Below are 26509 nucleotides of genomic sequence, written 5' to 3' on the forward strand. Positions count from 1 at the left end.
AAAAAATGTAAGAAAAATTATAAACTTAAGATTGATAAACATATTTATAAAATCAAATCACTTTTAGACTCATTATTGCATGCTCTTCTAATGTCAAATAAAATTAGATAGAAAACTTGTTAACATTTATTTTTATAATTAACACTCATCATTTAATTAAAAAAATCTATTTATACACATCTATTTAAAGTTTAATTTGTATTGCTATTTTCGAAAGAATTGCAACTTTTTTAGGAGGGAACAAGCTTACCCATAGTTGTGATATTTCTCCCAAATGTAAGGTTAGTTAACTCGATCAAAGTTAAAATCAAAGTTAAATTCTATGACATACCTCATTCAAATTGCACTGTTTCCCACATTATAAAGTTTGGTGGAAACCTAAATTCTACTTTTCGAAAGAGGTGTTAAAAGCAAGCATTAAAGCATGAATAATGAAAGTCGCGAGAATATTGAGAGAAGCGTTCAAAACAAGCAACATTGCTTTAGATCTCCCTGCCTCACTTTACTTTAATCTCACATGGTGCTCATTATTATATTCTTCTTACATCGTATACTTTAATCTGAGATGCTCCTCGTCATTATATTCTTCTTACACTGCATACAAATTAATGTAGTCCGAGCCAGAACAAACCAAATTCAGGATAGTTGCTGCATTTTATCTGTGCATCCCATTTAATTATTGCAATTTTCACGGTATTCTCGAGCAACCATCTGAGCGAATATTCGGCGGTGTTATGCGAGCTTAACGTCTAGGATTTCAGCGCAGCAGTCATCGAGGTACACTACTCGTAACTAAATTTGCATGAGAGTAGTGTTATGTTTCTGGTTTCAAATTATGCTTAATGTCACATTGCATTTATACGTCGCTCTCTTTCCTCGCTTCAATCCTTCCCTTGAGGCCTCATGGCTTGATATTAGGGGAAGCATATTAGTCTGTATCCATTTTATATTCTTATATCTTCTAAATGGTTTTTTAAAAATTAAAGTTTCTTGTGAACATCAATGGAATTCTTTGTAGAGATGGTCAAACATCCGTGGGTCACAAAGTGGCTATTTCAAAGTGCCATCAGATACTCCTTTAAAAATGTACAAATAGTCATTTATTCAAAAAATCAGTTCTGCACTAAAATGTTTAGTACTCATGAACAAATTCTCTAATAGGTGTAGACAAATCTCCCACCTAGTGCACAAAAGGACCAATTGCCAACCAAAATAACTAAAAAATGATTGACTATTAGTACGTGTTTGATAATTTTTGAGGCTCCTTTGAGATTAGTAACTAGGAATTCATGTACACAAAAACATAATGATTAGCCTCATGTTATTTTATGAGTGTTCTTCCCCTACTCAATACTCAAGATTTTTGTAAGAATCTTAGAATAGAAAGTGATGCTCAATCTCTCCTAAGCCAAAAGTTGGTCAAGACTTTGACTATACCCAAAAGCAATTTAAATGTATAATATAATTGTAGACTCTCTCTTCAACATTAATGATTGGCCTCACAATGATTTCATATTTGAATAGAATTTTTTAATTAAATTATAATTCTACATATTTATCTTATACCATGAATTATTTACACTTTATAACAATTCTTAATATATTTCTAATCCTTATTTTATCTCCTTGTCATCTATAAAATCAAGGTTACAAAGTTGAGTTCCCATAGACATAAGTGAAATTGAATTTGGATGTTTCATTAGTCTATATTTAATTGTTTTTTTCTTACATGTTGTAATCTCCCTCTAAGAGGTTTTCTATATACTTTTTTTGTCAAGCTATCCTTTTACTAAGGAAAGAAGTAATTAAGGTTTTTGTCAAACTACCCTTTTACTAAGAAATGAAGTAATTAAGTACAAACATGTGTGTATGTGTGTGCATGCACACATACCCCTTAACCTATAAGTTTCTTTTATTATTATTTTGGAATAGAATTCTAAATTATGAAACAATATTACTAGAATTATTTTTAGATTTAATGAATTAAAATTGAAAGGGGTGTTTTAAGGGAGCGGGGAGGGAGAGAAACTAGCCTCTAGGATGGTTCTTAGGTGAGTATTAAGTAATTCAAGATTATGATATATATAAATTATGTACTAGGTTTTCTTTCAATTTGATCTCTACGATTTTACCATATAGACATTTTAATTTGATCATCCAAATATGGATGCTATCATTTGCATCTTTCTCATGTTCATGCTCTCATATTTATAAGAAAGTACCAATTCTTTAGTAAATTTGTAATAAATATATACATTTTAATGTTGTGACATTGCACCACTAAAATTTGTAACTAACTTATTATGATTGTGATATTATTTTGTAGGTCAAGTCAAACCAATTCTATTATTGGTTTGAGTTTTTATTTGCTGATCTCAGCATGTACTACCTCTACACTTTTGAAACACTCACAACTACAACATATGAGGAATTTTCACATTTTTAGTAAGAGTTAAATAAAACCAAATTGACTTAAAATTTACAACCTCATCCATAGTTCTTAAACGGTAATTTTATAATTAAATATTTTGATTCAAACTTTAACGAATATTTTGTGTTGCATGTATCACAAGAATTAGTATTATTTTGTGTTTGTAACACTGTGATAAATTATATATTAAATTTTATTTTTTATCCAATTTCTTAATTATTGATTTAAATTCATATGCCAAATTATTTTCAAATTTCATATTGTCTTTTCTTAGAAGATCCAATGGTATTTTTTGTTTCATTTATCATTTATTATGTTATATACTAGCAAAAAAAAATTGACATATATTGATCAAATACAAATTGTAAGAAAATTTATAAACTTAAGATTATTAGTCATATTTATAAAATCAAATCTCTTATAGACTCATTATTGCATGCTTTTCTAGTGTCAAATTAAGTTAAATACAAAACTTGTTAACGTTTATTTTTATAAATAACACTCATCATTTAATAAAATAAAATAAACTATTTATATACATCTATTTAAAGTTTAATTTATATTGCTATGTTCGAAAGAATTCCAACTTTGTTAGGAGGAAAGAAGCTGACCCATAGTTGTGATATTTCTCCCAAATATTAGTTTAGTTAACTGGATCAAAGTTAAAATCAAAGTTAAATTCTACGGCATACGTCATTTAAATTGAACTATTTCCCACATTATAAAGTTGGGTGGAAACCTCAATTCTACTTTTTGAAAGAGGAGTTAAAAGCAAACATTAAAGCATGAATAATGAAAGTAGCGAGAATATTGAGAGGCGCGTTCAAAACAAACAACATTGCTTTAGATGTCCCCGCCTCACTTTACTTTAATCTGAGAGGCTGCTCAATATTATATTCTTCTTACATCGTATACTTTACTTTAATCTGAGATGCTCCTCATCATTATATTCTTCTTACTAGGCTCTAGGGTAGTTCTTAGGTGATTATTAAGTAATTCAAGATTATGATATATAAAAATTATGTACTAGGTTTTCTTTCAATTTGATTTCTACAATTTTATCATATAAAAAAATTATAAATATCATCATAATTTATACTATAAAAAAGAGAACCACACATAATTATGACAATAATTTTCAAATCCTTACAATTGAATTTAATCTAAGCAATTTTCATCCTTATGATATTCCATACATTTTTTCACAAATCTTTATACCGTTAGATGTAATTGGTTCTCTTCTTCCACCTAATGATAATAATATGAGTAATATATGTTTATAATTTTAATTGTGGTATAATTTATTCTCCTAATTAATAATAATAATGACATATGAACAATATATTTATAATTATTACATTCTTTAAAAATCTTCATACGAATATTTCTTATTGTAATCATGAATGTTTTCAACTAAAAGAAACATAGGTGGAACATCTGATTGTACAAGTACTTAGTCATGTCTTTTCTCACCATTTATCTTAACACTTTCTTTATCTTCTTTATCTCAAATTTTATTTTTTAATAATTTGTATGAATTTATCCTTTTTTCATATTATTTAATAGGATTCAAAATGAAATAGGTTTAGGGCCTATTTAAATTGGAAAGAGCTTCTTTTGGTATGTATGAGGTCACAAGGTCTAATATGTCCCCAATCCCATGTGTACCATAGGACATGTCAAAGTAGAAGTTTATAAATGGTGTGCTACTCTATAGATCCGTACAATATAATTTTTTTAAATATGTGTGATCGAAATAGGTATGTAGAATGATGAAGTAGCCCACCATCGAATGTTTTGTGTGAGCTGTCATACAATACACTATCCTTTTCGGATGGCAAGTTTTGTTTCCTTAATTTTAAATTTTAAATACATCCATTATAAAATAATTCACCTAAATGCTAATAAGGTTTTATTTTACTATTTAAAATAAAAATGTATTTTGTTAATAAGTATTAAAAAAATTCTAACATCTTTGATAAGTAGGAGGTATCTTTCCACCACAAGTCAAATTGTAATATTCTAATACCATATTTAAAGAAAATTGAAATTTTTAGTATTATACTAAAATAAAAAAATTTCCTCTTAATTTGTTTCTTAATATGTAATTAATTTAATGAATAAAAGTTTCCTTTTAATGTTGCCTTTTAATTTAAACTTAAGAAGAACAATTTCATTTCAATATTTAAATTGACTATTGAATAATTTTTTATTTTTTAATTAAATTTGTCATATAATATTAAAAAATAATTTATAATTCTTTTTTACAATTACAATTTTATGATATTTTTTTGAATTTAGGTATTGAGTGATTGAATTTTAACATAATTTTAATTTTAGTTTTATTTATTTTTAATATTTAATATTATAAATATTTACAAGATTTTTATGAAAACCTATGTATAATTGAATTCAAAATTGTATTTATTAAATATGTAAATCTAGCTTTACTCTTTATAAATATTTACAACTATATTGTAATAAATTTAAGTTTTAATATTAAATAATAATAAATTTAAGTGAAAAACAAAATCTTATTATCAAATACATTCTTTAAAATAAATATTTTTTTATGAGTGCATTATTCATATAAGTAACCTTGTTTTTTAGTTCTCGTAATAAAATTATAGACAACATTTTTAGCTCATTTCTTTTATGGTCTTTCTTTTTTATTCCAAATATACATATAAATATAGATAATGTATTAATTTATTATTAACAAAAAAAATTGGACAAAATTTTAAGTGACACTGTCTATAGGAAGTGAGCTAAAAAAATGGATATAAAGATAAAGATAAAAGAAAACCAAGCAATATTTAAAATGTAATATAGATAATTAATAAATGTATCCAATTGAAGAATAATTATTTTTGGTTTTAATAGTTAGTAGAGCCCACCTCACTTTAGTGGCCAACTCGGGTGGTCTTAAGTTCCATTCTCACCCACTAATATATGTGGTCTATCTAGGAGGTCTTGGGTTCCAACCTACTTGAGCTTAACAAATAATAATAATAACTAGCTTAGATATCTTTGTACATCTATCTAAAATGTGCCAAGAGATATCAATCTTGAGGTGGCATGTCCAGATTGATATCTCTTGGCATGTTTTAGATACATGGATAAAGATATCTGAGCTAGTGGCATCCACAACGCAACATGTAAAACTTAAATCTATTAAATTTTGAATCTGAAATATGTTTTTTCAAGCATGATGCTTCTCATAACCATTATCTTTTATAGATATTGAAATATAGTATATACATTGCATACAATTAATTTCTTTCCAAAGATTTGAGTCTTTCCTCCTTTGGTTTCCTTTTGACAAGTTGCTTTCCTATCTTCATCTTTTCATAATGATCATAAGAAAATGGCGGTGAAGTTCAAAGTCCATCCAAAGACTTAACTCGTGATATAGAAACAAATGTTAGTCTCGTCCTTTCTCTTGGTCCAATGGAAATTGTTGCCTTGGAAAGTGTTAATCCTTGTGATTTATGGATAGTTAATGCCCAAGCCAAATGTAAGGGAAATTAATGTGTGCGCCCTCTTTGTGTTGGAGAAATGGGAATTAATTTTGGAGCTCCGACTTCAAATGGAATTCTAGATTAATTATCAAATTCAATCATAACATATGTTGGTGGATCTGGTGGGGCATTTTCAGGTTGGTATATGATATTTCAAATGTATCCTAAAGCTCCATTGACAGGTCTTGCTTCAATCCATAAATTAGATCTTAACATGATCCTTGCATCCTTAGAAAGTAATAATTCAACATCTAGTTCATCATTTTCATCTCCCCTTGGATTAGTACTACCTACTTTTGATGCAATGCTATAGGCAGCTAGTGCTTTTAGTGAATGCAATTTATTTCTCTTATGGTTATGCACATTATCATTTGTTGCAAATAGATGACTATTAATATCAAATTTCTCATTAGCATTTTGGGGCAATGAAATATCTATCCTTTTCATTACCAATTTCCAATCATCTATAGTTGGAGTTGCATCTCTTATATTAGTGAGTAATTGCCAAAACCTTTGTTGGTCTTCACTTTCACCTTCTTGTCTAAACACTTTATCCAAAGTAACAATAGTCTTGAACTCTTCCCATAATAACTTTGCACAAACCTTACTATCATAAGGTGGTTTATCACTAACAAGAGGTAGTTGTCCCAAATCTCCTACTTTGCATATTGTATGGTGTTCAACACAATTGAGAAACTCTTTGTAATCATGTTTGAAGTCTACTTGGTTTAGTTGTTGTGTATTTCAAAGGCATGGATGTTGTGTAAAATTTTGTAAGACCTATTATTGAAGATATAACATATTTTATTAAGTAAAATTAAAAAATAAGCATAATATATATTGAATACCTATAGAAGTGAGAATTGGTATCATACTTGTATGTTTCATTGATGTGGATCTTCCCTTGGATTCCATGCATGTATAATAGAATCAAAATATTTTTTAACAATCTTGATTTCATCATGATTTCTCCAATTAAGGTTGTCTATGTTAGGTGCTTGCTCTAACCATATGAATCCATGCACATGTGATGATCCTCTATTTTTTCATTCATATGTTGACCAAAAAACTTTTACTCTCATTCCCTTTTGTAGTATTTCCTTTTGAAACATTGTATATCTTAGATGCACATAATATGCAACAATATGTGGGTAGTCAATAATATTTTGTCATCACCATTTTTCTACTTCTTGTGGATTAGATGGTTCTATTCCTGGCATTAATGCATGTAAGTTAGGCCAATACATATTTGTTGCACTCAAAGTAAAGAAAATTGTTGGCATTCCAATTTGATGCAAGAGATCACTTAATTCAGCTCGACATTTTTCCAATATGACCTTGTACCCCTTAGATTTTTACCAAAATGCATTAAGCGATCAACTAGATGTGAGTGAGGGACATTTTCTATATGTTCTTGTAACTCATTGATTGTGATTGGTATATCTTGCAAGCTCTTTTTGACAAATACTACGGATGAATTTTGTGCATAATGTCGCATGATCATATTCATCATATAATACCTAAATCATAGGTGTTGTCCAAAGTGATGATCTCTATATCAAAGTAAATGCTTAACAAACTCATGAAGATGGACTCTCCTCAACCCTGGTTTGATCCAATCACATTGTCCATCTGGAAATAGTGTTGGGAAAGCCATATCAAGTAATCCTTTTGTGACATACTCAGTCACTGGAGATGTTCCAATTCTTGGCCAATCAATTAGTGATCCATGATCTACATTTGGGTTATTTATCCATGCATGAATTAGTTCCATTTCTGTTCATGCATTTGGTGGTTTAGAGACCAATGATGTAGTATGATTGATAATATTTTCTTGATCTATCTCCATTATTGGACCTACAAATACATATTCATTTGCATCCAAATCAAATTCCATATGAACTGAGTTTAGCTGATCAAAGATGTTATCATTTGAACTGGATGTAAAATCACTAAGTGCATTTTCTTCAATTTGAACATCCCTATAGAACTTATCATTTTCTATTTTAAATTGAAGTGCTCTGTATACCCTCTCTTTATTGACTATAAAATTATAACTTGTTCCACATTGACCTTTCTTGCAAAAAATGATAATAGGTAAATCTTTTATTTGATGTGGTAAGATTTTAACTATTTCTCTTCTTGTGGAAAACTTATTGTATGCCTTTTAAATTTAAATTGACCTCCATTTGCATGTGTAACTTGAAGAATGGGGTTGATAAGTGCTATCAACATTTCTTCTATTTGCGTTAGATTAGAAAGTTCTAATGGTTGTAGACTGGGATCCGTGTTGTTTGATGCTAAAAATTATTGTTTATTATTTTCTTGTCAACATCGATGACAAATAGGGCCCTTAGGGACTCATACAACCTCCATTGCAAGATAACTTTCCTGACAAATGTAGCACATACTCAGCATAACAAGTTTTTCTAGTCTATTTTGAAACATTATATGTAAAGTCCACAAGTCAATCCCATTATTTTCATTAGTATTGATTGTCCCCTCATCCATTCTATTTTGTGTTCTTTTCAATTGTGTTTTTCTTCTTATTTGAGATGTCAACTCCTCTTGTAAATTACAATTTCTTGAATCAACATTTGTGAGATCTTCTACTCTATTAGTTGTTGTTTGTAGAACACAATCTATTGCCATAGAATTCATCCCATCAGAACTAAACCCACCATTTTCATGAGATTGAGCTTGTCCTTGACTTGATTCATGTTTGCATAGTTGTATTTGTTGTATGTCTCTTTCATTCAACTCGTCTAGGTTCGTAGCTCTTTTTGTTTGTCTTCTCACTATATTTTGATTATCTTGAGATGTTTGTGTATGATATGCTCTCATCTCATCTACATGTTGTCTCATTTCTTCTTCAATATCTTCGACTTTCATAATCTCCCTACGCTTGACATGTCTTTCTCTATCAAGTTGGTTTCAATGATTTCTTTTTTCTTCTCTTTCTACATTAGCCATTTGTTCACATCATTGTCTCGTATAATTTCGTGCATATTCTCTATGTTGTATTTGTTGCTCCTCATTTCTAGGACTTCTAACTTCCTCTCTTTGAGCATTAGTCATTTGTTTGCATCATTGTCTCATATAATTATGAGCGTATTTTCTTTGATATTGTCTTTGTTGCTCTTCATTTTCAAAATTTAGTCTTGTGCGAGGCATTTTGAAAAATGTGAATGAGTTAACTTTAAAAGTAGTAGGATTCGAATTTGTGACATTTCACTAACAAATAAAACACATAAATAAATGTATTATCTATTTAATTGAGATATTTAACATTTGTTATTCTATATAATTTCCATAATTTTGTAAAATTATAAATGTGAATATCTACAAATCTAGAAATAAAGATATCTATAAATATGTAGTAAGAATTGTAGAAAATATATTGTAAAAAAACTAAATACTAAAATAACTGTAAAAGTATATTTTGAAAAACTAAATCTATAATTACTATTTAAAAAAACATATTGTTAAAAAATCTAAATTTAAAAAGTAAATACTAAATAATAATAAAGTAATTTAAACCTACTTGGAAAACCATGCATAAAATTATAAATGTGAATATCTATAAATTTATAGATAACTTAAAATATCTATAAATGTGTTTTTAACATAAATTTAAAATGTAAATACTAAATAACAAAAAAGTAATTTAAACTTACTTGGAAATATTTTTGTTGCACTAGTTTTATTTATCTTCTTTTTTATTTTGTTGCACCAATTTTGATAGTTTTGAAATGTTTGGGGTTTTAGAATTTGTATATATATATCTCATTTTGAAATGTGACAGTTCATTTAATTATTAGTCACTTTTTATTACAACAAATGGGACCTTTCATTTAAATATTAGTCCACTTTTTATTTTAGCAAATGTGATGTTTCATTTAAATATTAGCCTATTTTTTATTATTTATTTTATAAAAGTTAACATTAACACATTCACATGCCTCACTCCAACTAATTCTGCCACTATAGGTTATGTCTCCTAGCATAATAATAATAATAATAATAAAATCTAGACATCGACCTATTATCTACAAAGAAAGTGTTGTCATTACAATATTTTTTGTTAACACTTTCTTTCTAATCAAATTGTTAATAGCCATTTTTGTTTTATAAATATAACTTTTACTTATATTTAAAATTGTATATATCTTTACAAAATTTAAATTTTACTTTAATTTTTTTTTAATTTTAAAATCAAATTAGATTTATAAATATTGTCATTTAAAAAAAACTATTTTATATAAATATTTATATATCCTTTTAAAGTTTAAATTTTTAAAAAGAATAAATTAATAATTGTGAAAATGTTCTCATTACAATTATATTTGTTTCTACTTTTTTATCAATCAAATTGTTACTTTTTTAAATATAACTTCTACTTATAATTAAAATTTTATATCTTTATAAAATTTAAATTTTATTTTTTAAGTTGAATTATATTTATAAATCTAGCTATTAAAAAAATATTTTATATTTTATATAAGCATTTATATATCTTTTTATTATTCCATTAAAATTGAAACAATAGTTATTTATGTTTTATTGATTTCAATGACTTATTATTATTATTAAATTAGATTAGATTTATATATTTAAAATTAATTTTAATATTTACCATTTTTTATACATTTTAATCAAATAAAAAAAATTATTCATTGTATCTTTAAAAAATATGATTTTGTTTAGATTAAAGGTTTGATGACTTGTACTTCTATTAAACTAAATAGAGTTATAAAGGTGATTGCAAAATGCAACAATGAGTAAAGAGGGCATCCAACAAGATGACCAAAGAACCAATTCACCCTAACATATTCTCAACCTAGAAGACCAAAATGGGGAGAGAAAATAGAACATTGATTATAAGGTAAACACCCAAAACATATTGCATAAAAGAGACAAAAAAATAGAGTGATTGCAACACAAAAATGACCTTCGGATCTCCCATGGTTTATTAGCAATCAATTTACATAGATTGAGGGCCTAGTAGATAATATCTACCAATCTACTATTCCAAAGAAAGAGTGCATGATCAAGAGAAGGGCTACATAGAAAGAAATTGGAACAAGCCAAAACACAATCCAAGAAAATTAGGAAACAACCACCTCGAAAACCCCACTATCATGAAAAGAGAGACACCTCCCAACCAATAGATGATCTAGTTTGGAATAGGCCAAAAGCTAAAGAAGAGATGGTATATTAAGAATGTGAAGCCCCTCATATTAACTGAAATTTGAACCAAAATTGGTCAATCAATCAGCCAAACCATTACCCTCCCTATAGCAATGACCAATCAAAGCCTTTGAAACCCTAGAAAGCAATCTCCATACCTCTCCCAAGACATACTGAAGTTCCTAATACAATAGAGAAGTTTTAGATAAGGTCTATGTGATCAATTGTGTGTCCCTTTCAATGAAGATATGAGAAATACCTAGTTGTACAACCAATCTTTCCCCTTCTAGAAGAGCTCTAACTTCAGCCTAATTAGTAGAACCACTAGGACTTCTTGAAGAGAATTCTTTGAACATCAACCTTTCTAGATTACCCTTTAAGGCATCATCAAAGTTCAACTTGAAAAAATCATTCCTAGGAGGAGACCACTTAACTTCCTTCCATATATCCTCTTTCTTCCTTTTCCCTACTAAAACCCCTTTGCACATGATAGAAACCTTCGTCCATCTATTCATAATCTCGTTATCATAATTGGAAAACAATGAAGAAAGAGTCTTTGTCCTATGTGTATAACCATCCAAATTCTCAATCACTAAATTCCCAATTAGAGACTAGATTTGATCAATTGAGGATACTTCCATCCTGAAGATTCTTTTTTTGTGCTCCCATCACAAACCCTATGCAATTAGAGCTAGAATAATTATCTTAATTCTGAGAAGAAAGAACCTTGATTTGGGAGAGGCCAACCCAAGAGGAGTTTAGACATTGAGTCAAGAAGAGGTCCTTGCCACCCAAATTTTTGAAAAGGTATAGACTAGCAATACTGAGAAAAATCATAGTGCAATAAAACATGATCAACCTCTTTCCTATAAGAATTACAAAATAAACAAGGAAAATTATCAGAATTACCTAGTTTTGCAAGTCTATCTAAAATGAGGATTCTTCTATTCAAAGCCAACCATAAAAAATCTCCTCCCATAGGAAGTACAGTAGACTATAAAGTCCAATTTTAGAATCTATGATGTCTTCCATCAAAGATTGGTAACCATATTTGATAGAGTAACTCCCACTACTATGTTTAGTCTAGATTAGCCTATCTTCCTTAACACTCCCATAAATCCTTCTAGATTGAAGTTCAGATCTTAAGGCTACCATTTCCACATTGGGAATTAGGAAATAAGAGAAATCCTTCCAAACAAAATACTACATACCATTTTTTAATGTTTGGTAGCTTTAGTTGGTTAAACCTATGAGACTAGTATAAATATACATATAAATATTTACATATATATAAGTGATATATCTATGTGTGTGTGTGTGTGTGTGTGTGTGTGTGTGTGTGTGTGTGTGTATTTAATATTATATATATATATATATTATATGAGATATTATATATATTTATTATTTTATTAGTTATAATGGATAGACATGTGTCATGAGGAGACATATCTCTGCATGTGTCATTTACATTATATATAAGAGGAGATTGATGCATTTGAAAAGCATATACCAAGATGGAAATGCAACTACATTTTCAATGCTCTAAGAAAACCAACATGGTATCAGAGCCAACCTATGAATGTAATCAAATGATCAAATGCACTTAGATAAGTGACTCGAATAATAGCAGACTAAGATCTGAAGTATGCATTTATACATAGCAGAGTATCTGTCTGGCATAGTCAAGAAATGACAAGACGAGGAAAGGGCCATTAATTTCTATCATAAACTCCATGCAATGTTGCATGTGATATGACCTTACAAAATAAGTGAATACATAGTGACTAGAAAAATTAGGTCATGTAGAGCATGTAACCAAACACTTCACAAATCACATCATAGATCGCATCAATAATATGTGATGTGGACCCTATGTAAGGAGCATATAAAGAAATAGACTACTCCTTCCAAAAACCCTACTACTCTAAAATAGTATGTGGCTATTGACCTTTTAGAAGTGACAATAAAATATATTATCTTGGTTTCATGTTTGGAGAATACCACTGGCCATATATGTTTCACCCACTTCAATCTAACACATATTCATGAATCAAGGAATGGACTTTGTGCCACATAGTGGAAAATCTGGCTAGGTAATAAGTGTACTGTGGGTCCCACTCATACATAAAGTTAGATCAGCCAAGGTAAGAAATAATATATGTGAAATGCATTGTACGTGGAAAGTAGAGAGTAGCTTATGCCATGGAAAAATATGAAAGGAGACCTTAAGTATCATAATCAAATTGAATATTTCATATTTTCAAGAAAAAGTTGAAATTGTAGGAGCCAAATTAGTGAGTATAAATGGTAAGTTCTTGTATAAATATTTTTAAATTATTTATTGACATGATTAGGATATATATACATATTTATTCAATTTTTATATATGTTCTTCCTGCCAATAGTGGCATGTTGTGATGGTGAAGTTGTTGAGTTTTTATCCTTGCCATCAAGGTTCAAATCTAATGGGGATGAGGTCCCCCATTTGTGGCCTCACTGGTTCATAGTTCCAGGTCAAAGCATTTACCCCTTTTTTAAAAATAAAAAAAAAAGGTAAATAGGTTCTTCCTATATTCAATTGGATAATTAATAAAGATAAGGCTCTAATAAGAGAGGATTAAAAGATAGCATGGTTTAATTATTTAGATCATTTATCAATGGTTATTTAAAATTCAAATTTTAATGTTCTTATAATTACTGAGAATAATTATTAAGGTATTTTATTATAATTATAAGAAATATGTGCCTTGATATTTTCCTATGAGAATGTTATTGTAGGAAAATGAAGATTGATTTCAAATTCAGAGGGAGATTGAGATTCAAAAGGAATTTGACTTTTCATAGATGCAAGTTTGAAAGAGAGGGAGTAGATAGAGGAGATAGTTTCATCAAACTTTGAATAATCTCAGACATATTGATTAAGAAGGAGAAGACCATGTTGAAGATGGATTCCCTAGTAATCAATAAATTGTGGTAGTCAAGAAGACTGTAATGCATGAATATACCTTGTGACTATGCGGTTTTAATGGGCCCACCCCCTGTATACATCATGAGGAAGTGACAACTTCTAAATTATCATCACTTGTATTTGTAGAAGTTATTGAAAGGTGGTGATCTTTCAATAACTTAATTTGTTATGATGGATATCTTACAATGTCCACACAGATCATGATAGATTATACTTTGCATGTGCATGTTCATGTGGTAAGCATAATGAGAATGTCTATACATATGCCTTATGAACATTTTGAGTACATGGTGAATGTTATACAAATCAATGTTTAGGAAGCCATTACACAAAGTGCATGGTGAATATCAAATGAGTTGACATTCTTGAGGCCATGACTCACAGTACTTGGTGAATATCTTGCTACTCGACATTCAAGAGGCCATTGCTCAAAGAGTACTTGGTATGTCAAAAGAGTTGACATTCAAGAGGCCATTACTTCCAATATCTATATATTACATTGAGGTAATAAATGGCCGTATGTTTATCCTCCCTAGCTAAGAGGGAGTGTTAGTGTTTGGTAGGTTCAGTCAATTAAACCTATGAGACTAGTATAAATATACATATAAATATTACATATATATATGAGAAATTATATATATTTAATATTTTATTAGTTATAATGGATAGACATGTCACTACATGTGTTAATATATATAAGATGAGATTGATGCATTTGAAAAGCATATACCAAGATGGCAATACAACTACATTTGCAATGATCTGAGAAAACCAACACCATTAACTAAGGTAGAGGTAAAATAATGAGACACCTTTGAACCCAAAAAAGGTTCCAAAATCTCATAGGCCCTTGAAAAATTTCCCAAGGAAAGAGGAGGAAAATAATTCCAAGATTAGTCTAGAAGGAAACCCTCTCACCTGAATTCACCTCCTATAACACTTTTGCACTTCACTGAGAAATTCCACATTGTTGATCTAGATGGAGGATTTGACATAGTAAAGATTTTGACTGGATCATTAGAGTCAAGGTAAATTTAATTGTGAGGATCTTAGCTAATATAGCATCTGGGCATTCATAGGCCTTCCAGGCCAACTTAGCACCAAGGGCCAAATTCCTTTCAAGAGGATTATGAAGATTGACATTACTAGACTCTTTCGTGAAAGATAATTTATCCCAAGAGATAAGCGGAATCTTCTTGCTACAATCCATATTCCTATACCAAGTAAATTTATTAAGACGTTGAACTTCAAGAAAACAATGAAAGCCCTAGGCGCCAATAAAATAAATATCAAATAATTAGGAATAACACTCAACACTAATGTGTTGAAAAGGATCCTACCAGCCAATGATAGCCAACAAGGCTTCCATGAAGCAATTTACTCTCTGCTCATAGAGAAGATATCAGACCAATAAGAAGATTTATAGTGCCCATGGAAAAAAAGAAATACCCAAGTACTTGCAAGGAGTGCTTGCCACTGAAAATCCAAAACAATGCTGAATTGCTCTCTTAACTAAATCTCTCATATTAAAGAAGATATTTTTTTACTCCTTAGAGTTAAGTTTTTGACTATATGCCTCACAATATGAATATAATGTATTATGATAACGAAAAATTCTCTCAAAGATCCCTTCCCAAAGAGAAGAGAATCATCTGCAAAGAGGTTATGTTTTAAGGAAAAATGGGAGTTATGAAATGAAAATCCCTTCCACAAACTAGCATAATGATATAAATCTTCTCAAACCTTCAACAAATAGAATAAACAAAGAAGAAGATAAAGAGTCATTTTTCCTAACACCTAGGGAAGTAGAGAAGAAGCCACAAGGAGATCCATTAATAAGCATGGAGAACTTGGATCCAATAACACAAGACATCACCCACTTGACCCACCCTCTATGAAAACCAAATCTAAGCGAAATCAACCTCAAGAAATGCCAACTAACCTTGTCATGATATGCCTTAATAATATCTAATTTAAGAACCATAGTAGGACATCACTAAAGATGAATGGAATAAAGGACTTCACGAGCCACCATTGCATCCTCAGTGGATTCCCTTCTAGGATCAAATCCACCCTGTTATTTAGAAATGACAAGTGACAAAATCTTGGCCAACAAGATGCAATGGCTTTTGTAGAAAAAGTATAAACATTATTACACAAAGAAATTGGTTAGAAGTCCACAAAAGAGAGAGAGGATTAACTTTCTTTGGAATAAGGGTAATAAAAGTAGCATTGAATTATCTCAATATGTTATAGTGGATCACAGATTCCTCAATAGATAGGAGACTATAATTCCCCATAAAGACCCAACATTTCTAACAAAAAAGAGGAGTTATCCCATCTACATCCAGAGTCTTATCAGGTGCCATGTCAAAAACAACCTGTCAAACTTCCTTAAGGGAAAAGGGTTTCAATACATGATCATTATGCTAATACATAACCAATTTAGGAATGCAATCAAGAATATCATGATGAGATTGAGTATGATACCCACCCCATCCTTCGGTAAACATCCAAAATAGGAGACCGCTTCCTTACGAATATCTTTCTCTTAATACAATATATTTCCCAAAGAATCTGTAATTTGAGAATTTGAACTTTTATGCCTTTGGAATTTTGCAAAAGCATGGAGGAATTTAGTATTCATATTATTCCAACCAACCAAAACACTCTATAATGTTCTCTCTAATACATCCCCCCCCTCAATAATTCCATCTCCAACTTCTCCTATTGTTCCTTCTGAATTTCATATACATCAAGTGTTAAACCATTTAAAGTGATAAACTCATTCTTTTTTTAAAAAATATTTGCAAAAAATTCTCTCTCTTGGAAGATGTTACGAGAGGTGGAGATATTCCAAGCCTAAATAGACCTTTTAAGTATCCCAATTTATTTGCTAGCTAAAACATGCTAGAGGCCTCTACAAATAGCTCCAAGTTGTAGAACCAAGTCAACCATAGGAAGAGCCTCCTGATCCAAAAATTATTATTCTATAATATTAGAATGAGGCATCACTGACTCTACCACTCCATTATCTAAAATTGGAGGAACCAACAGTGAATCCATATCATTCACCTACCCTTGTCAATCTTCAGAAAACTGATTGAGAACATCCAACTCCCCCAAAAACAACCGATTCCCTAAACTGAATATTATTCTATGTGTTTGGAAAAACTCTCAAATTATTTGTCAATTTTAAATCAATCATCCTACCATCCATGGGAATCCAAAACTGAGGAGATAAGTTTAAAAGGCATCAATTGTTGGGAGAATTTATGGTATTATCCTTAGGAGAAGAACCCATATTAGATCTTACACACCAAATAGAAAATGATGACTAGTTGACAAAAACCCTTTCATCCTTGATACTAGTATGCTCATATTGGGAGGTAAGGTAACCTAACTTGAGTCATCTTTCCTTAATCTTGATTGAATCATCAACTCAAATCTCCTAACAAAAGTCACCATAGGGGGATTTGAGAATGAGATATTTAGGCCACATCTTGTTATGGTGCATAAGAAGCCCTACCCAATCCCCTTTGATCTATTTTTGTGGGTTTCCTCCATGATTTCCTAAAAAATCTGATCCTTTTGTGAGAACCTTCAAACCCATGATTGCCAAAAGGAGGATCAACCTCCATTTAAGAAAATAAGGATTATATCTCCCCTATCCCCCTTATTGCTATGAAAGAGTTGAAGTGAATCAGTGGTAATGAGATCGATCATGCATCATGAAGAATCATTAGAAGACCTCCAAGCTTGGTCCACCCATCTTTTATTTTGGAAAACCCATTGTGGGCAATCACCATTGCAACCCTTATTTGAATGATAAAATTTCTTCTTGAAGTCACGAAGAGGGATGTCACGTTCAACTTCATTGCCCCACCTCTATTAACTCTAAATAGTCAGAATAAAAATTGATCCCTGACCTGCATGAACATACTACAAAAATTCTCAACCCTTACCATGTTGAAAATCACCTCTTTGTGCCATATAATAATCACATAATGATTTACTAGCATTGATTTAGGGGTATTCCTCCATGACTCTTGTCAATTTGATTTTCTAGCATGTGGCCCAATGCTATTACCATGTTTTCTCAATCTTAAGTTGTGCATCTTCATGGTAATCAATAGTTATGGTTTCTTTCGCAATTAATTATTCTCCTCAAGGTGAGGTGCAAAATGGTGAAGTCAGTGTGTCAATACTCGGAGTGGGATAACACATATCATTATCCATTTTTGAAAAAATAAACATTTCAAGGTAAAAATTTTCTTTCTACAAAACATTGATGGGGTTTTTGATGTTAGTAGTGGTGGGCCCATTGGCTACAAGCTTTCTTCTAATTGGTGGTGGGATAACACATGATATTATCCTTGTTTTTTCCATTTCACTATTCCCTTTATACATAGGTATGAAATAGAAAATCCAACCAGGTTCAACCACATGACTTCAATTAACCTAAATTTTAAGCACGTGGGTGAGTGAGCTATTACTATATTTTTCAATCTTAAGGTCTGCATCTTCATGTTAATCAATGATTCCAATTTCCTTTTCCATTTCACATTTTCATTCAAGGTGGTATGTGAAATGATGATGTTAGTGGGTCAATACGTAGGGTGCAATAACACGTTATGTTATGCCATGTTTCATTGTTTCATACAATCACTTTTTCACTTTTTCCAAAATAGTGATTGATTTTTTGTTGGTAGTGGTAGTAGGCATGCTTGCCACATGTTTTGTTCTGATTGGTCTTGTTATGAAATTGTGGTTAGTAAAGTGTTTTCATTTTGGAAACATGGTCATTTTTGGCTTTCTACGGAACAACGACAAGGGAAGAAAGTTAAGTTCTTCATTGCCATTTTGGCAGTGGTAGGTTAACCTAAGATGTTTATCATCCCAATAAATTTTTTCCACTAGCTTAATTTGACTTTTAGCAGCCATGACATGATGCTAGTACCTAATTTTTAGTGTCTAACTGCATTTTTTCACCATTTGACCATAACATTGATGTACTCTATGCTTATTACTTGTAGGGATATTTTATCCATTTTGTCTATCAATGTGCTTCAATTTTGGCCTTCTTATCATTTCTTGGATGAATGAAAGCACAAAGATCAGATTTTGTTTAGATTGTATGAACCACACGATATGAATATTTTGAATGAAACTCTTAATAAATAATGTAAGCCACATAGCAATTGTAACAATGTGAACAAATCACATCATTAAAAATGGAATGAGGCAACGACAATGGTAATGGAAAAGTGCACAAAATAAATACGAGTGGATATGCATATTGACAATTAAGTACTGAAATCAGTTATTATATCCTAGATGACATTCAAATGGTGTACGTTAAGGTTCTATAATGTTTAAATGACATGATTTGTGCTTGGTTTCATTTGAATGAGATGTCTATTTGCAATTTTCAGTGTATATTTTAAAGTTTCGCTACATTTATAACCGTCTTGCCATCTCTCGCGGTCCCTGTCTCGAAAACTCGAGGGAACATAGTTAAAAAGAGAATGTCCCAAAATAGCAGTTGAATTGCTGTTTCGCTTTGTATTTTTTTCTGACTCTAGTTGGCTTGTTTCGAACTGCCAAACTTGAACTTCATGAAATTTCTCTGCAAAGTCAAAGTTTCTGGTCAAATTGTTTTAAGAAAGAATATAATCAGAATGTATTCGCAGGACGAAACAAGTTTTTTTATGCTTGTTTAGTTGCCCAATAACATAACAACGAATCACTGTTGTTTAACACTATAAAAAATTGCAGTTCTGTAAAAACTAATCGAACAAGGAGGTTCAGTAATTTTTCACTGTCATCCCTTTTACATATGGGGAGCCTTGCATTCAGCAAGATAAATATTTAATTTTACAGGTCGCACAAAAGCCTAACTTTAAAAAAAAAAAAAATTGAAATGAAAACTACCCGATAACAAGTGACCTTTCACTGCCTACCTTTAAACGCAGGAAAAAGGATTCGCATATTGCATATACCAAATTGCTTATTTCAAATCGTTTCGTGACATTTACTGTACTCTTATTTAAACATTTACCAATGTTTCTTAGTACCAAATATTGTATTATATTTGTTGTCTGTATTTCAATACACCATAATGCAAATATTTCAATACACCATAATAGAAATAATTGTAGTAGATTTTAAATCAAATGTTTTCCTATAAATTGTCTATTTTTTATGCACGCAGAATGACTAACCCATCGGTTGAAGAGCGAGGCATGAAGACTCCTGTGCTTGACAATCCAAGTACTAAGAAAGGGGAAACCCGAACTCTAACTGAGAGTTACAATGAACATATTCGTCCACTACTAGACGCAGTTGACACTCTGCGTGATCTAGGAGTAATGAAAGAAGGTATTAATCTTCCGAGTATTGTTGTCGTTGGAGATCAATCATCGGGGAAGTCAAGTGTTTTGGAATCTCTCGCAGGCATTAGTCTGCCAAAAGGTCAGGGAATTTGTACGCGAGTGCCCCTCATTATGAGATTGCATAACTGCGAACCAAGGGAATCACGAATAGCCGTTGAATACTGCGGAAAGAAACAGATCATTTTAGAATCAGGCATTACGGAAACACTCAACTCCGTTACAGAGGAGATTGCTGGAAAGGGAAAGAGTATCAAAGACACCCCAATAACGCTCAATATATGGAAGCCAAATGCTCCAGATCTCACCATGGTAGATCTTCCGGGAATCACAAGGGTGCCTGTGCATGGACAACCCCATGACATATATGACCAAGTTTCACGTATCATAATGCGATATATAGCTCCCAAGGAGAGCATAATATTGAATGTATTATCTGCTGCTGTAGATTTCACCACGTGTGAGTCGATAAGAATGTCCCAACAAGTAGATGAAAAGGGGGAGAGAACATTGGCTGTGGTAACCAAGGTAGACAAAACCCCCGAGGGTGTGCTTGAGAAAGTCAAGGATGATGCAGTAAATATGCGTCTTGGGTATGTCTGTGTGAGAAACAGGGTAGGGAATGAATCTATTTCTGTAGCCCGGAAAAAAGAACGTGAACTATTCACAACAGATCCTGACCTTTCTAAAATTGACAAGAATATGGTTGGAATTCCTGTATTGGCTGAAAAGCTTATGCACATTCAAGAAATGAGTATCAGAAAAAGCTTGCCGGATATACTCAGAGAAACTAACGCAGCACTCTCGAATAGGCAATCAGAACTGAATTCTTTGCCCCCCAGTGTTTCATCAAACTTTGCAGAAGCCATGACAGAGTTCACAAGAGTCGTGTATTCCATCAAAGGTATCTTGCAGAAGCTTATTGTACAGGGGGATATTGAGCTGTTTCCTGACGAACTTGACATGAATTGTATTGCCGGCCTCCGTAGAATGTTTGAGAGCTATTCCCATGATCTATCAAGTGCAATAACAGAAAACACAGATGGGTTTCTATTTCAAGAAGTAATATTACTAGATGAAGCTCAGGGGGGTAGTCTTTCAAACTTCCTGCCCCATTCCGTTCTAGCCATTCTTCTGCAAAGACGGATCACATCTGTTGCAAAGAAGAGCACAGATCTAGCCATAAAAGCTTGCCAGTATATAGACAAGATTGTATGTCGTGTCATTGATATGCAAACAGAATGCTATCCAAACCTTCATTCAACTGCACGCAGAGCTTTCCAAATTCTCATTGACAGGAAAAGGGAGGAATGCATACGCTTTGTGCGGGACTACCTCGATATGCAAAAGACAATTATCTTTACCTTAAATCCAGCTTATCTGGAATCCCAACGAAACTGGGAGGGACGAAAGAAACTGTTTATGGAGGCAATAAAGAAGAGTCTAATTACTGTTAAACTTGAAGGGATTGGAGACATAAATCTGAAATATGTACCGAAAGGTAGTAAGCGGCTAGATGCGGCATTCGACATGAAGATGAGCGCCATGGAGTATTGGAGTGTGGTAAAGATCAGGCTGGCCGATGAGATTCCTCTTCACCTTCGCTTTACTTTTCATAAAATGGTTCAAGATGATATTGCGAACCTGCTTGTTAAGGAGGTTGTAGGAAGTGGTGGGCCAGAAAAGATAAGCGACATTCTTGAAGAAAGTCCGGAAATAGCCTCGAAGAGAAGGGACCTCCTCAAGAGGATTACTATGTTGAGAGAATCGAAATCTGCGTTTTCAAAAGTCGCTGGTAAGTTTGGAGCTGAAGCAAAGAACTGCCTTATAAAAATTACAGTTGTTAGATTTCTGTATATTTATGACTCTAATGTGGAAGAGATGCCTTTTATACTTATTCCATCTCGATCTGTTTGATTTTGTTAGATAATCTAGTGAAGTTCTGTGTTTTCAATCCATGGACTATTTTTGCTCATGAAATCACTCTTTAGAGATGACACTCAACGGGCTCTTCGAGCACTGTGTTTGTGCTTGCTAATAAAGAAATAAGTTTAATACATAGAACGAATCAAATAATCTGGTGACAACGAGGACTAGATTAGTCTGTTTGGTTTTGCTCGATGATCTAAAGGGAGTAATGTTATTATTTCATGAACTGTTTTAGGAATGAAATATTTCTTTACAGCCTACAGTCAATGGGCTCAATGGGCTCTTTGCACACTGGGTTGTGCTTGTTTGTAATGAAACAAGTTTAATACGTAGAACCAATAGAATAATCTGGTTACAATGAATGCTAGACTGTAGAGAGTTCTAAGCTTCACCACTATCGAATTTTTTTTCGCTTCAGTCGTTACGTGAAACGAAAATTCATAAACGGTGACGAAACAAAATGAAAAATCTCTTTTGAAGTCGAGCTTGTATTAGAATAATAAAATTTCGATATTTTCAAATAAGTCTCCAATAAGCGAAAATGTGACTTCAAATTATTTATATTTTATTTTGGCTCTATATATTTCTTTTTTAAATGTTTATTTACAGAACATTTTTTTCCATTTATTTTAGAGTTTAAATAGGGCCCATTTGTTTAGCAATCATTATGTAACATTGGATGCATAAAATATAATAATGAGTCTCTCTTGCAGTGGCTGAGATGGTGGTACACCCATACAACAATTTGGACGGAGAAGTATGTATAAACAGCAACAATAATAAATCTGAGTCTCTCTTGCAGTGGCCAAGATGGTGTTTCACCCATATAACGAGTTGGACAGAGAAATACGTTGGATGGAAGGCCCATTCAGCTGAATAGCATGGGTAGAAAGATAATGAGACGCACAATGTGTGATTGTGATCCAATAATAGCAAATGCTGTCATTACATCATTTTGTCTAATGTTGTCTTGGATGGATATGTGGTCACTACATCATTTTGTGTAATGTTGTTTTGGATAAGTAGATGCCAAAGATATAATGTAATTTATTTAATATAGTTGATAGACAGATATGATGTCTATGAATATATGAATTCAAGTATTGTAAGTTATATTTATTCTATATAGCTTTTAGGCAGCTTTGTACCAAGCAAAATAAATAATTTTATATTGGTATTTAAATGTATATTAGACATTTATGGTTATTTATTTATCATCGTTTCTTTTAAAGAGATGTAAAAAAATGATGTAAATATATTTTATATAGTTGATAGGATGGACTTGCACTATGATATTAGAAACATTGAGTAAGAGGTGTTAAAATATGATGGAAATATATTTTATATAGTTTATAGGATGGATTTTTACTATGATATTAGATAAGTAATCAACTATGAAGTGTAAAAATATGATGGAGATGTATTTTATATAGTTGATAGGATGGATTTGTACTAGGATATTAGATAAGTAATTAACTTCATATTGGTATCTTATTACATTTATCTATTATTTTACATTTTATTTATTTATTTATATTTATAAACATCTTATTAAATAGATAAAAAGGCAAAGTCATAATTTCTTATTTTATATGTTATTTATAAACATCTTATTAATTTGTTAAAGAGGTAAAATCTGATTTGTACAATAGGTTATAATAAAATACACAATAATAGACAAAATACAAATGAAAAGATTAAACCAATAAGGTAGTTGTCCGATAAATAGACAACTAAGATTACTATTCACAACCAACTCTAATAATTTATAATAAAATATATAATAAGGTTAAAAAAATACAAATCAAATGATTAAACCAAAAAGATACTTGTCCAATAAATAGACATATATAAGATTAATACTCACAACCAACTCTAATCAAGACCATCTAATCAAATGCTCAAATGAAGACTAAGATTATCATTCACAACCAAGTCTAATAGGTTATAATAAAATATTTAATAAGGTACAAAAAATACAAATGAAAAGATTAAACCAAAAAGGTACTTGTGAAATAAATAGAAATATAAGTTTAGTATTCACAACCAACTGTAATGAAGAGCATCCAATCACAAGTTCAAATGAAGATGTCTAATAAACAGACATGTAAAATTAATATTCACAACAAACTCTAATAATGTTAATATCTGATTAACCAACTGTAATCAAGACCATCCAATCACAAGCTCAAATGAAGACTAAGACTAACATTCACAACCAACTCTAATAGGTTATAATAAAATATTTAATAAGGTAGAAAAATGAAAATGAAAAGATTAAATCAATAAGGTACTTGTCTAATAAATAGTCAAATAAGATTAATATTCTCAACCAACTCTAGTAAGGTCAATATCAAATCAATCGAGTCTAATGAAGACCATCCAATCACAAGCTCAAATGAAGACTGCCTAATAAGGTAATTGTCTAATAATATACTCATCCATGTAGACAAACAACATCAATATTCACAACCAACACCAATGTAGATTATCCAATCACCAACTCTAATTAAGACCATCCATTTACTATATTTATATACATTTGTATGGGATAGGAGAAAAATTTACATTTACTCACAAAGCATATAAAAATAGATCAATAATAATCAATCACAAGCTCAAATGAGGACCATCTAATAAGGTACTTGTCTAATAATGTGCTTGTCCAATATAGCTAAACAAATAAGTCCTAATAATAATAGACTCAGATCAATCTTATTAAAGTAGCACAATCAAGTCAAGATGCAAATGTGATTGTATTTTTTTTTCCACACCCCTAATTGAAACATGTTCACCAAACGTAAAAATAAGAAAATAAGTCTCTATATGGCACTAGTCACGGACCCTAACAAGATTAGTTTCAATTTCACAATTATTATGATAAATCATGCACATCATCTTTAATTGTGTAAACCCTCAATGGTGCAAGAGCAGCTAGGACTTAGGTCCTATAGTTTTGCCGTGTAAACCCCAGCCAAGGTTGAGATTATTTATAAGAGTCTAGACTAGACCTAGGGTGTGTTTTTTAGTCTTTTAGAGTATGTTGGAGAAACAAAGCAAAAGTATTGCTGAGAAATTGTAAAGTTGCACAATATTGTCACAATGTTGGCAAATAGGGTCCAAGAGAACACTAGGGTTAAATTTGAATTGGAATGGATTGGAATAGGCTCAAATAAATTCAATAGACCTTTTTGTACCTTCATTCCTTGGGGAGGAATCTAGGAAAAACAAAGTCTAGAAGTTGTCCAAATATTGCAAAAGTTTTAAAGATGCAACTTTGACAACTTTTGGAGCAATTTTTGCAAAAGTGGGATATCAAGTTGTAGGTGGTTATCCATGGCCATCAAGTGGTTGAGGAAGCTAGATCTTGGTTACAAGAGAGCTTCCAAATTAGGAGGCAAGGTGGTTGGTCAATTCTAGAGAAAGTTGCTTAATGGAAGTTAACAATATTGTTTTCTACACATAACAATCAAGTGTATTTCATGATGTATGGATTGTTTGTAGAATTTTTTGGTTTTGGTGTGTTAGATTAGACCATTTTACCATTTTTTACATATTTGACAAATTGTGTGAAGTTCTTAGTTGTGTAATATAAAAATAACCGAGATCTATGATTTTAGTGGTCTAAATTGAGTGGGTTGAAGAAAATTGAGTCCTACTATGATTTACACATTAAATATTTTATGACCCTTCTGGGATCGCTAGAAGTTTCCCACAAGTCCATTATAAGGAGGTTGAAATCCATTCTTTCACAACTGGTTCTAGAATGTTGTTTAACCCTAGAAATACTCAAATTTGGGTTTGGGTAAAGGCCAACAACCAAAAGTTTAAAAACCCTAGGAATCTTTAAGTACTCTTAAAAAGGTGTCCTAAAACCCTAAGGATGTAGGGGGTTTGTTAAGACCTTAAAGAGAAAATCCCAAAATACTAATTTTGGAGGGTTAATTGATGTCCTAACAGGCCTAGTAGTCTTTTAAAGCCTAACTGTGAGATCAGGTAGGAAGATTGAATAAAATGAGCTCAAGATTGATAAAATCCATCCTTGTTGACTAGGATAGCTACCTCCACACCCCTATAA

The 26509-nt window shown here is 31.2% G+C and overlaps 1 protein-coding gene across 1 annotated transcript; it reads left to right on the plus strand.

Moving 5' to 3' along the window:
* The first annotated feature begins 493 nt into the window (after window positions 1-493).
* LOC149547198 (dynamin-related protein 4C-like) lies at window positions 494-23637 on the plus strand. The gene is made up of 3 exons (XM_089791546.1): window positions 494-777; window positions 20325-22297; window positions 23145-23637. Exons 2-3 carry the CDS (start codon window positions 20326-20328, stop codon window positions 23309-23311), a joined length of 2139 nt encoding a protein of 712 aa, XP_089647672.1. The 5' UTR covers window positions 494-777; window position 20325; the 3' UTR covers window positions 23312-23637.
* Window positions 23638-26509: the final 2872 nt, after the last annotated feature.

Source organism: Cupressus sempervirens, chromosome 7 (genome assembly GCF_028749045.1).
Source record: "Cupressus sempervirens isolate cs-2001-9-10 chromosome 7, ASM2874904v1, whole genome shotgun sequence".
Lineage (NCBI taxonomy): Eukaryota > Viridiplantae > Streptophyta > Pinopsida > Cupressales > Cupressaceae > Cupressus > Cupressus sempervirens.